The sequence below is a fragment of the Fukomys damarensis genome, unplaced genomic scaffold (genome assembly GCF_012274545.1).
Source record: "Fukomys damarensis isolate Sample0158 unplaced genomic scaffold, DMR_v1.0_HiC HiC_scaffold_39, whole genome shotgun sequence".
In the NCBI taxonomy this organism is placed as follows: domain Eukaryota; kingdom Metazoa; phylum Chordata; class Mammalia; order Rodentia; family Bathyergidae; genus Fukomys; species Fukomys damarensis.
Window position 1 is genome coordinate 87599683 of NW_022900951.1, and position 14376 is coordinate 87614058.

At 36.1% G+C, this 14376-nt stretch overlaps 1 protein-coding gene across 7 annotated transcripts in view; it reads left to right on the forward strand.

The window, feature by feature from the left end:
- The window catches only part of Pak3 (p21 (RAC1) activated kinase 3), a 289473-nt gene that overhangs the window by 185130 nt on the left and 89967 nt on the right, over positions 1-14376 (forward strand). For all 7 annotated transcript variants that reach the window (XR_004515782.1, XR_004515783.1, XM_033760113.1 and 4 more), the window contains exon 3: positions 5117-5307. Coding sequence is in view for 5 of the 7 variants with exons in the window: in XM_033760112.1 (XP_033616003.1) it covers positions 5117-5307 (191 nt within the window). In the remaining 2 variants the exon portion in view is untranslated. The remainder of the gene's footprint in view (positions 1-5116; positions 5308-14376) is intronic.

Here is a 14376-nt window from a genome sequence, read left to right on the forward strand (position 1 = left end):
CTATAATCCATCTTTCACATGTACTCACATCTGTGTTGTTATAAAGCTGTCATCTCATTTGTTCAAGGCTTCTTAAACCTTATTCTTCCTGTGTGTATATCAGAAACATTAAGTTTAACCTGGAAATTTTCCCTAGGCTACATATTAATCATATGTTAGATCTTCTAGTTTGATATGAAAAGAATATTAAATAATGTTGGCATACTCACCAATTCATGATAATTAGGCCTATATTGCTGGTGGTTTTGGACCTTTACCCCTGGGTTCATTAGGTTATTACTATGTAACCATCAGCCTAGGCTTTTGTTTTTCAAAGGAAGGCAGTGTTTGTTTTCCATTAAAAATATACAAATAAATAATCATTTAAAATTTGAAAGCAGACAGAAAAATACAAACATGTGCTTGTTTCTGTGTTTGTGATGGTATCTGATCTGATGAAAATATTTGTTTCAGTTGCTTATGGTTTAGTAAATGTCCTTGCAAGCTACAGGACTAGAATTTCTGGATTTGCATCTTTTGTATACCTATCCAGAGTGCCTGCTACAAATGGGTACGATTGCCATTTTTCAGGTGCACCAAATCAACCCATACACCATAGTATGAATTTAGGTCATATTACCTAGAGTATAGTTGAGTGCCCATCTTTCCCCTTGATTTCTGGATCCTACCTGTTGATGACTTTCTTTTTTATCTTACCAGACATTCCTGACTTAGTTTGGCACTGCACTGATTAAAAAAATGTGTTTTGGAGAAATGAGAGAATGATGATTGTTTATCATTCCTAATAATTTATTCTGCAGTCATCTTGCAGTAGTTTTCCACTAAAATTCTATGCAGTAAACTTTTGTGTCTATAGGGAAGCCAGCAAAGGACTGTGTGTGTGTGTGTGTGTGTGTGTGTGTGTGTGTTCATGTATTCGCCAGTGTACACTTGTCCTCAAACTTGTGTTTGGAGCTGGGAAGAGAGAGAAAAAGAGTTAAAAAAGAAAGAGGGAAACAAAAAGGTAATCTGTCGTAGTACTCTGAAAGGGGGGGTAGGCTCCTCAGTTATGAAATAAGAGACTTATTTCTGATGAATTCCAATTGCAATTACAGAACATTGGTAAACCACATTAAGTCCCAATGGTTGGATCAAAAATATACACCATTCATAGAAACCACTTGAATTATTTGTGAAAACCTAGTAGCCAAATATGAAATCAATTTATGAACAAATAGAAATTGTTACTGGTTGTCCATTAGTGTTAGCTATTTTTCTACAATGCTAAGGGCTGATTTCTAAAACTGAACCAAGTGGACTGTTGCTCTATATCTGATGTGTCATGCACTTCCGAGTTTTCTTTCTGTTGCAAAAGTGAATAACAACAGCTAAACTTGAAAGATAAACAGTTTTTTTAAATTGAGTTTCTGGAGAATAATGATACTTTTGTACAATTCTTGAAATAGAACCTACAGTAATCCCAAACAAAATAGTCTCTTTCAATATTTTGGAAACAGTGATATCACAGGCAGATTGAACCAGCCATACATTAATAGTATTCTTTGTACAAAGCTGTTTCGAAAGAGGATCTGGCATAGTAAATTGGTGTTGTTTACAAATAGAATTCCCTTTCCTACATTTGTGGAAGAGTAGGAACTCTTACTCGGGAAAGAGGACAACTCCCCTCGGGAAACAAATATATTGACAGTAAGACTTCTTACAGGTCCCTAACCTATCTTTACAAGTGCAGAAGTGTGCTCTGAAGCCCTTGCTTTGTAAGTAGGTTAAAGATAGCAAGAATCCCCCCCACTATTCTTTCGTATCCAGATCAGAATTATCTGGAATGATTAGAAGAAAATGACTTTTGGTTGTGTATTGTAAAGCATACTAAAGAACTGAATTAATATGAGGATAATTCAAGCAAAACCAAACGTGAACTGTCTAACTAACTGAAGAAATTATGTGGTTCATGCTTTTCCAGTGCAGACCTGAACTTGTGTTATGTAGTTTTGTTTTCTCCTCTTTGTAAAAGGTTTATTTGAAAGAAATTGAAACATTTCCTCTATGGGGGGAATGAAAATGGTTGGCCATATAAGGTAGGTTTTTGTAGATTGTTTGTGATATGACCATAATGAAATATATATATATATATATTTTTTCTTTTAAAAAAATCTTGGTTAGGAATTTCTAGTGTAAAACCAAATAATATATTTTGAGTTTTATATTCCATGTAGTCTTCCTTCTCAACTTAAAATATACCTACCTGGTCAAATAACATCAAGATAACCAGGCAGCCTGAAAAGCAGGGCATCTACCTGCTTCTCTGGTTAGTGAATGTAATTAGGAATGAAAAAGGCCACTGTGTTGCCAGCCACACCTGCTTATCAAGAACAAAGGAGTATAGTATTTTAAATTATGTAGTTGCCCCAGAACCCTGGCTGGCCCAGACTCTTTCTTGTCTTACGTAAGACCAGCTTTGTTTTGAAGAGGTCATGTGTATTCCTCTGACTTCTGCTACCTAAAGTTAAACAATATGTCATCAGAAAATATATATTATCTAGAGAATAATGGTTCTCTGTCCCTGGGAGACACATTATTCAGAGATTAATCTTCTAGGTATTTATATTTAAATGCTCAGTTCCTTTCCAGTAACTTTCAAATTTCATTTTTTAGCAAGCTACAGTTTGTATATCTGATAAACTGACCCCATATTTGGGCATTGTCTTCTCAAAAAGAAAAGTCAATCTGCTACCAAATTCTTCTTAGTGGCAAAGTTAAAAACACGTGCCTGTCCAGTATGAAGTAATATCACTGGTAAAGTCAGGTTTAAAGAGAAACTGAATTTAGAAGAACAGAAAAATCAGAATGCAAAAGAGAATTTGTAGACACATTAGCACTGGTTTCATATTCTTGTTACAATGTTTACTTAGTACCCTTAGTATCTATACTTTATCAGTGCCATCGCAGTTGCTTTTTTATTGTGACCCATGCTATTGTTTTACTTGTATAGGAAAATATGAACCTTATTAAATTGTTGGTGGTGACAAAGCATTTGTTACTTAATACTTTCATTATAGTGGTTCCTGAAAGAAAAGAAAAAACAAACAACAGCACAATTTTCTTTTTTTCCCTTTTTCCAGATCTGAACATGTCTTTATTTTGTAGAAAGTGGATTCCAGGAAGGGTATAAAGCAGTACCAGAGGGCACAGGCGCAGACACAGATGTAGTTAGTTATTCAAAGCATTCAAGTAAGAATATGACAATGTAAATATCCAAAAGACATGGCTTAGGTGTTCCAAACACAATATTTAAGTCATTCATCACTAATCTGAGATTTATAGCAATTCCTAGACAGGGAAGAAACAGTTAATATTTGAAAATCACGGGAAGCTTTTTCCTTGATTAATTACATTAGATGGATTGCTTGTGATCAAAATTAAATTATTTTAAACATTGATAAAATACTACACAGGCCCGCTGTTAAAATAGACAGCATGTTGCAAGTTAATTCTGGTATAACATATTTCAACCAAGCTTAGAAAAATACAGATGTTAGCCAGGTGTGTTTGTGCATGCCTGTAATCACACCACTCGGGAGGCTGAAGCAGGAGGATTGCTGTGAGTTTGAGGCCAGCTGGGGCTGCATAGTGAGTTCAAGTCCAGTCTGAAATACATAGCGAGACCCTGTCTCTACCTTCACAGTTGGTTTTAATTCATTCAGATAATGCAAGGCATGACAAGGCGAAAGAAGACATCTCCTGTCCAGATCCAGGTTAAACCAACTGTTGGTAGTTGGCAGCAATCTGTGCAGAATGAGAAGATATTAACACTAATGTATTCTTCAGTAATTATAGACTATATGTATTTGAGTGAATTTAGAACATAACAAAATTTTTTAAAAATTTAAGATAGCATGAAGTAACTTAAGAGTTCACTACTGAAAATAATAAACAGATTGTAACAACAAAAGGGCCAAAAAAGAATTATTTTCAGTTATTTCTTATTTCAACAGTTAATGAGGTGAGCATGTTTTTGTCACTGCTGTTGTACTTAGTTATGCTTATAGCAAATGTTGTTAGAATAAAGTAACAAGTCATGTTTGGAGGGTTTTTAGGTTAACACCAAGTGACACTTGATAAATTTACAGAGATTTCATGGTAGCAGGACTTGGTGTTCCTTATATTCAGTTTTGGGGTTCACTTGGAAGGTATTTTTAACACTTGACTTGTGCTAGTAAGTGTCAGGGTATAAGTGAAGGATTTGAATTGGAATAGGAAAATACCTATATAAATGTGCATTTCCTTGGGGAGTCCATGCTTTTCTAGTTCACTTCGTCCTCCCAGTGAGATCAAGCAACAAAAGTCCTAGACACAAGAAATTAAGAGACAATTCTTAAAACCTAGACCTTTTTTTGGTTCTGGGGACTGAACTCAGGACCTTGTGCTTGCAAGACAGGTGGAGGAACCACTGAGCTACATCCCCCGCTCATGGATCTCCTCTTTATTAATGGTGACATTCAGCCTACTTTTTTTCTTTTACCTGAACTTTGTAAATCAGGAATACAAAGGTTAAAAAACAGACACCGAGAGCATCCCAATGTTAAAGGAGCTAATAAATCATGGTTTGGGATCATTAAAAGTCAAAACCTAGTGCTAGTGATATGTGCAAGACCCTACATTTGATCCTCAGTATGACAAAAAAAAAAAAAAAGATAAGCTCAACAGCCAAACATATTTATTTCATCTCTGAGGAGTTTGTGTCGCTTGATCATCATGATTATCAGGATAGAACTTTTAAGGAAGGAACATAATTGTTCTATAAGAGACTGAGAATGGATAACAGAAAATCGAGTTTCATTGTGAAAAAAGCAAGAGAATTTATGTGTATGTGTATGTGTATACATGTTGAAAGATCCTTAATCATTGCTCTTGTTTCCTTCTTTTGGAAATTGCATTGTTGGTCTTTGACAAGTCAAATCCCTCCTCTCCAGAGAGAAACCCCTCAAAATAATCTACATACAACCTGAGAGAACATGAGATCAATGCTGTTGTTTCTAAGGTGTTAGAATCTCCACATTTACCAAATTTTTTTAGGACCCTCCTTCCTTAACTCCTGTTTTCTCATCCTCTTCTTTAGGAGCTGTGAACTGAAAATGTCTGACGGTCTGGATAATGAAGAAAAACCCCCAGCTCCTCCACTGAGGATGAATAGTAACAACCGGGATTCTTCTGCACTCAACCACAGCTCCAAACCACTTCCCATGGCCCCTGAAGAGAAGAATAAGAAAGCCAGGCTTCGCTCTATCTTCCCAGGAGGAGGGGATAAAAGTAAAGTATCAGTGGCCGGGCATTGAAAAGGGGCTAGTTTATTCTTTCATTGTCACTTTCTTTCTTGGGTAGTTGTTTCTTGAGCATTGGCTGTTCAGGGCCTGCCAGACCGTTACATCTTCATCTTCAAAGGTTGCGTTTTGTCAGAGGATCATGTATAGATTGTCTTTCTGTGGAGTGACAGAAAGTACACTAATGATGTGTTTGCCTTTCACATAAAGTTGAATTAATTGAATTAGGTCACGAAAAATCATAGCATCGGTACTGTCTTGAATATATGAAGTGACTTTGTTTCTGATGGCAGAGTAGAATTTACAGTAATTCCTTCCTAACTATAAGCTCTCATTTCTAGAAATTTAAGTATAAATGATTTACTTCACATAAGTTTGATTTTGAATTGAGTATATACGAGTTATTACAAGTTGCACTGTGTTGTCAGTTTGACTATATCACAAGGTGGCGATAAGCCAAATTTTGTTTTCTCTTATTCTACCTGTTGTCCCTTATACAAACAGCCCTGTGTGTACGAACTGTCACACAATATCCTTTACCTTTACCAACAATATCATAACACCATTTGGTGCTTAAATATCATGTGCTGACATTCAGTGACAAGTTGGGATGTGAAATCTCTAGCAGGTAATTGTCAGGTTGTATTACTTAGTGTAAAGACAAAACATGGCTTTTATAGATGTGACCATTGAGGTGGGTGTCAGTGAAGTAAGTCAAAAGGCACTGTCACCACAGAATGTCACCTAAAGGGCAAGAAAGGCGATGTCTTTCTGCTTCTTCAAGATAAAGCAGGTAGCTTTGTACGTGGCATATATGGTATTAATATGATAGAGTTTGTCATATGGAAAGCTGAAATCCTAATTAGTATCAGCATTGCCTCTTATACACCAACTACATACTTTACCCTTTGTGATCCCAGGATGGAAAGGATGGAAATAACATCAAACTATTATATTGAAGATAAGCAAAAGAATATAGAAGCATTTTTTGTGCAAAGGATCTATGCCTATACAACAGGAATTTCTAAAGCCATGTTTGCTGATGCTGAAATAGAGCAGGAAAAAAAATTGCTGGGAGTGATTTTAAGAATTGTTTTAAAAATATAAGGTGTGCCATGATCTAGAGATCAAGTCTTATGTGACAGTGGTGACAGAAAGGGGACTAGCTGTGTTGTACCCACTGCAGCTGCGGAAAGTGATCAAAGAACAGAATTATGCACCTGCATAAATCTTGGGTGCTGTTACCATTGCTGTGCTTTGGGAGCATTTGAATAGTCCTACTTCCTGTTTTGAAGAGCAAAAGCCGACTGATGCTGGCACAAGGTTAGCAGAAACAGGGGGGCTGAATTTTCTGTTTTGTGGCAGTACTTCAGGTGAACTTATAGTAAAATCATTGCTGCTCTATAGAAAACTGTGCCCAGATTTTCTCAGGGGAAAGCACTGAGCTAAGTTTCCAGTGTACTGGCACATGAACAAAAGAGCCTAAATGACTCTTCTCTTTACGAGTTAATTTGAACAGTGCTGTCTTATAGAAATTTGAGAGTAATTAAAACTTGAATTCAAAGTCCTGCTAATTCTTCATAGTCTATTTTGTGCTTCACACGCATTTGCCAATTCGTATGCATAGAAGCATAAGCATAGTCTTTATAACTAGCCACATCTCAGACCCTTACATTAGTGTTTGATCTAGCCATTGAAGGAGGCATACTATACTAAAGTAAATATAACTTTATTGTTCCAAATCTCACAGAACTTCCTCTGTCTTAAGATCCTAGTGTATGGAATTGTTACACGACCACTACTCCTATATTCTTAACCAAGCACACGTTTGATAATTTAACAGATCCCGCCTTTATTGCTACCTGGTAGAGGATGTGGCAAGAAATGGTGAAATATCTTTGCATGATCCCTCCCCCAAATACAGCGTCTTTGCTCACGAAGAACCTGTGGATGAGGGTGAACATTCAAAACCTGCTCACACCAATTCACATGATGTGATTGATACTGCTATAGGATGATCCTTGGGTAGGTTCCAGTCTTGCAGAGGTGATTATTATCATCTGCAAGAAAATAACTGGGAAGTTGAGGGACTTATATTTGAGACAAATATAGTTATAAATAATAGGAGCAAGGTTTTTTTAAACAAAGTTAAACCTACCAAGGATAGCTATAAAAATTGGTACCTGTGCATGTCACATCTTGCCATTCAAACAATGAATGATTTAGCACAATTTTGTAAAGAGCTGTAATAATGCCTTCAAACACAATCACCTTGGACAGAAACCATCTTTAAGGGAACTTAAATTATCAAGTGTCATTTAAAACCAATGCTGGACAGCTGATGGGCTGACTTTAGACAAAGCTTTAATGATTTAATCGAGCTGTATACAGAAGTGCTAGGTGTCTTCAAAAAAGACTTGAGAAGACAAAAGGCATTTTCAGAAGTTCCAAAGTGGTTAATTGATGTCACTGAAATTCACTTGCTGAATAGAACTAAAGCCATTAGTGAGATTACAACTTCAGGATTGGATTTCAGAGACTGAGAACATCTATAGACATCTGTGATTCAAACTAACAGTTCACCCCCGTTTATTGCTTTTTTGTTACCCTAAGTTTTCAGTGCCATAATGAATGATAGATATAACCTCATCACCTGTGGAAATCATTTCAGGATCTAAATGGAAACTGTGTACCGCCTATCATTTTTCTTACTAATTTAAAATGTATAAATTCTAATTCTTTTTATGTAATTTACTGTTATTGTTTCATTCTATTGCACATAAAATATTTACAAGGACTGTCAAAAGTTCACTTGTGACCTCATTTCTTCATCCTATTTTTTCCTCCTAAAACCATGATTTCCTTAGCTGAGCTCTTATACCTTAGGGTTTTTCAAGGAACTTGGCCCTCTTGCATGTACAGTGGACTCTTGAGTTATGACTGGCCTGACATACAAACAACTTGGGTTATGACTAGAATTTTACTTTTAACTTACAACTAAAGTCTTGAGTTACAAGCTGAGTGCTGGCTGTTTGTGCTTCCAGATGGTATCAGGTACAGATTTAACTCTTAAAGAGTTCTGGAAGGAACATTACAACATTCTTTCCTGTATGGGCTTAATTGAGAAATCCTGGGCCAGTGTCTCTCTAAGGACACTGTGATTTGCCTGTATGCAGGAGAGAGAATTTGAAGGCTGTGTAAAGGAGCCTGAGCCTTTAATTGACCAACTTGAATTAGAACCAGCCTTTGCAACTGAATTGTGGGTGTAAGTCAAGGGTCCACTGCATTACTAATTCTGTGTTTCTGCCTGTTAGTGACTGCTTGAGTTGTACTACAGACTTTTTTCCCCCCATTAAGTTTATTGGTGCATTTAAAGCAAATAATACAATTACATTTATCTTTGGGATCTTGTACCTTTACATGATTTGTCCTGGTTCTTATTTTTTCCCCATACCCCTGCCCTCCCTTCATCCGCTTCACCCTTCCCTATTTACAAAGACTTTGTTTCCATTTTTTCCTTTTTTCAAATTTTTTCTTTTCTCTTATTTCGTTTCCCCTCCCCTTCCCACTTCCCCTTGTCGTCGTCCCTGGTTTAATGAAAACTACAATCAGTATTGAACGAATGAAAAGAAGACTAGGCTTGACTTCTGGAGATCCATGTTCACATCCAGCTTTGCATTATTGCGTGAGCATTTGGGCCATTTATTTAGCTTCTCTGAGTTTCAGTTCTGTTACCTGTTAAATAAGAATAGTACTGCCCAGCCTACTTCACAAGGTATTTGAGATAATGAAATAGAATTGTAAATACCAGAGTGCTTCTAAAAGTAAAATTAAAACATGATAGGTAATTGTGAAGAATTATATTTGTAGCATTTCTGACCTTACAAACAGAAAAACTAGATCTTTTAATTTTTTCCTCTTTAAGTAACTTTCTCCCTAAAGAGTATTTATATAAAAATGCTTATAATGTCATAAGCCAAAGGTAAATTCATTGATATTTTCCCTCATAATCCTCCTTCTCATGATATAGAAATTATTCATCAATCTCAAATGCTTTAAAAATAAGAATAAGCACATAAAAAATAAGAAAAATCATGCTAGCCACAAATCCCCAAAATAATATTAACATTATGGTGGATTTCTTTCTTGATTGAGTCTCTCTGTGGTCATATATGCACATAAATAAAATCGTAATATGTATTTCTGTATTCTACTTTTTAATTAACATTTTTATCATGAATATTTTCCTACAAGTCCATAGATATCATTACTGATAGTATATAATATTTCATCATATAGTGTTATTGTAGTTTAACCATTTCTTCTTTGGATGTTTGTGGTACTTTCCAAATTTTCATCATTATAAATAATATCACAAAGTCTATTTCATTACTTAAAATATTTGATTTTGTGACAGTAGGGAATTTAAAAAATGATTTCAACATTTTTTATTTACATGGAAAAATTACCATTCTTTGTTGTTTGTTTTTAAATAATTCTCTTTAATAGCTACATTTCATTGACCAAATGGAACTTTTAAGAGCTGGGTAGAAGAAAAATATGTAGTAAATGTAGTTTCAGGATTGGGGATCTTTTTTTTGTTGTAAACATCTCCAGGAGCTAAATTATTGTGTGAAAGTAATTTAGAAGGGATAATTTGGCACCATTTTATAATGATCTGCTATAGAAAAGTTTGTAAGATCTTGACCAGGAAAAAGACAACCTGAGTGAGTGGATTGATTTTATTTTATGGGCCTTGTGAAGTGTAAGACTGATTGTGTTTCTCTTGACTACTAGAAGAAAGCTTGGAATTAAATTTGTGATCTATGCATAGTACTTGATATGGGACTCTATGGTATGTATGCACTTTGCATTAGCTGTGCTCTGGGTGCCATTTTATGTTCCTATCTTTGTTTTGGTTCTCATTTTTCCTTTTACTTTTTTATCTACTTTGAGTTTATGCTATCTTATATATGTTGTAAATTCTTGCAAGCTGCGTAACATCCATTTTGAAACAAGGTAGGGAATAATATGTGAATAAATAAATATATTAATAAATAAACCAATAAGGAAAAGACAAATGAATTCAACCAGGACTTTAAAAATGGTATAGTGGCCAGGGATTTAGCCCAGTGGTTCTAGCACCTGCTTTGCAAGGGTAAGGTTCTGAGTTCGATCCCCGGTACCAAAAAAAAAAAAAAAAATGGTATAGTGCCTCCAAAAATAACCAATGTTAAGGATTTGAAGCTTGGAAGAACATATGAGAAAGAAGCAGGTGAGCCTACATTTGGAGGTGACATTTTCAGCGTGATTCAAGTGTGCTTATGTATTTGTATCTTGTGCTGCTATTGAGCATTAAGTATGTTTTGGAGGACATGCAATGCTGTGTGAAGGGTTGTGTCTATAGAATACACAGTTCCTGTGCATTTTGCTGTAGCGAATACACAGATTTGGGAGTTAGGGGATGATGCGATAGTTCCTCTTGGAGGCAAAGGAGGGCATATTTATATATAAGTCAAATCAAGACAAACTGGAAGTGACCAATCAATGAATTGTTGCTGGGTGTCAAGCTATATATCCGGCACTGTAATACACTATTTTAATCTCTACAGTTAAGCAGTATTACTCATTTTTTAAACACATGAGGCAACTTAAACTCAAAACATATAAATAGATTGTCTAGGCCTAGGATCTCATAGCCAGGGACAAAAGCAAGAAATCTCCCACTACAGACTGATACCATACCCTATTCTTGTTCTACTCTGTTACATTGCTTTGCAAGGAGACAAAGGGACTGTGTAATAAATTACATTCCTAGCTTCAGGAAACAGTTGTGACTCTCATTTTTCCTTAATAAATTTGCAGAGGATTGAAATTCATCCGAATTTCAGAATAGAGGAGTTTTTTTTTGCCACTCAGAAGAAAAGAACATGTTTTCATATTTTTTGAAAAAAATGATGGTGAGACTGAATTATAGACAATAGAGATTCACTGACATTTGATTTGTATGTTTTGTAGGTTAGATTATCATTTGGTATATTTCACAGGCTTCCATGTTGCTTACTTTAGAATGTTGAGGCTCTAAACAGATGTGTTCATATATATGAAAAAATTCTCGAAGTGGTATATAGTTTTGTTATTGTATTGAATGTATATTGTTGTTCCAATTCCTAGAGTGTACTGTTTTCTGTATACTGTACACAGTAGGAAATACTGCTGTGCAACAATTGCATTATGTTAAAGAAAACTCTCAGTTATCCTTAATGGTCTTATTAATCAAATATTTTGGTCAATTCACATTAGTAATTGTCACTTAATGCACAGTAGTATACTTAGTGTAATAACAATATACAGTCTTTCTATGGTGATGCTGAAGGCCCTTTGGCATCTTGTACTAGCTCAAAGTGACTACTATTTCTCCAGAAGTGTGTGAGAGTGTCAATTTTAGGGGTGGGTCCTGTTATCAGAAAGCCAGGCGTCAGAGACTGCTTCATCCTGGATGGTGCTTGAATTCCTCTTGGTTCTCCAGATATAGCCTATATAGCTCAATAGAGAGTACTCTTCAGAGATCACTATCCTGCCCTTGGAGAAGACAGGAGGACGTGGCTTCTAGCTTCTCTTCTCAAGTCAGTGTTGTGCCCTAGGAGAAGCATCTCCTGTCCACTCCTTCAGTCCTAGAAATCCTCTGTTGAAATTCAAAGAAGGTGGGTAAAAGTGTACTGTCCCTATCTATTGAGGCCTGTACGTCTACTTCAAGGCCGAGAGACAGGGACAGGTGGCCACTGAAACCACTAGACAGCTACACTGAGGAGAAGTTTGAATGTATGACTAGGGAGTGTGTAAATGCTAAAGTAAAGAGGGAAAGTAATGTTTGAAGGGAAGATTAGGAGATGGAAAAGATACTAAGGATGGAAGAGAGGGGAAGACAATAGAGTCCTCAAGCATGATAGAATTTCAAGAAGAGAAAAAAATTGACAATAGCTAAGGAATATGAAGTTGATTTCCTATTTAAAACAAATGACAAATGAGGCCATTTGTCCTTAAACTTATACCCCGCATAGTTAACCTACATGATCATATGTGTCTAGCTAGTACATTGACTCGTTTTTTGCCTTTTGTTTTCCAACATTTTCTATTGACATTGTTGCAAGGGGCAGGGATTTAGCTCAGTAGTTCCTCAGCCTGACTCGCAAGTGCAAGGTCCCAAGTTCGATTGCACGTGGACATAAATGAGAGTGGAAAAAGATGAGTAAGAGGCAACTCCCTAATTACTTCCCAGAATAATCACATTACAGAATGTTTTTGAAGATGGTACAACTGAAAGTGACGGCTGTCTGCATGTGTGAGTGGGGGTGACTTCAGGGCTCCTGTGGGACTATCACTTCCTTTCCCCCATCCTGCCATCTTCATGGAATGTCCAACCCATGGTTTGGGATTGTAGCTACTCTTTCAGTACAAGGTATCACTTCTACTTTTCAATCTATGCCTACAGTTTTCCATAGCTACTGAAGACCTAGCAGGAGGCAACAGGCTTAATATTCCACCGGAGGGAATGGAACTGGAAGTGAAGAAATTCTACACAGGATAATTGGATACTATGAATTACTAAGATGAATTTATTTATTTATTTACTGGGGATCAAACTCTGGACCTCCTTTATTTCAGAGGACTTATCAAAGAACTACAAATTAGAGGCATAGGTACTCTGCCTACACAGATCTGAGCCCCATGCTGGCTTTAAGCACAGATCTAATTTTTTAGCTATCTCAGTTTAGAAATCCATTTATACAGAACAGAATATGAAGCATTTTTAACTGCTTATTCCTTCACCCAGGAATATTTGGGGCTTCTTACCCACTTATACACCTTCCTTTTTTGCTTAGAATCAGTAGTACATCATTTGTCCAACATACTAGATTTAAGCCAGAAGTGTATCTGTTATGTGGATTACTTTTTTAAAAAATTTAAGCCAGGGATTTAGCTCAGTGGTTCCACCGCCTGCCTTGTAAGCACAAGGACTGGAGTTCAATCCCCAGTACCACAAAAAAAAATTAATTAAAAATTTTTACAGCCCCTGCATGGTTTATTTCTTTAAATAGTTAGAAATTACAGTTAAAAACTGTATTTTGTGCCTAATTTTCCAATATAGCTACCATATTAGTACTTTGAAATAGTTCCAATAGGAAAAAGTATGTTTGAAGGCCAACACAATGACAGTCTACCAGTAACCGTAGAAAGAATGACTCTTCCCACTGTGAAAGGAAAATTTAAATCTCATAAATTTAAGAGGTAAGAAAGTCCTGTGGGTTTCCTCTCCTACTATGCCACCAAATAGGTTATTTGTTTGTAGAGAAGATGTGTCAGGTATTAGGACCTTATAAAAAATTAGTCCTCCCCCCAAAAAAATTTGTACCTCTGTGACTATGGCTTTCTCGCAAGGAATGCACATTCCTTTGACACCATTTGCAGAGTTATTAATTCCATAGGAATAATTATTCTGGGATAATTATTTTTGCATAGATATAAGGAAAGTTTCAGATGACTTTGCTCTGGAATGTTATGGCACAGTGTGACCCACAAATCAGAGGATGGACCACAATGACAATTTTTAAAAAATAAAAAAGGCAACAACCTCAGTACTTAATTCTCCTTAGTAGTTAAGTAGACACTGAGGTATTTTTATTCTTACAGGCCACAAAGACAGCATTTTTTAACGAATCACTGTAGGGTACTGACTAGCAGCCTGTTAGTAACAGAAATCAATGAATCATGAAAACATCTGTCACCCAGCTAAAGTGACCGTCACTAAGGATCATCTGTTGGAAAAAATGAAAAGTGTCATTCATAGAATGTGGATGGCCCTTTAAAATTGCTTTATATCTTTCCAACCTAGCTTTCCCAGAACAAAATATAGCACTATTGAGGTTTGGGGATTTAGTTCAATGGAGCTGTGCCTGCCTTGCAAAGCACAAGGTCCTGAGTTCAATCCCTGGTACCAAAATGTGTGTGTGTGTGTGTGTGTGTGTGTTTGTGTGTGTGTGCAAACATATATATATAT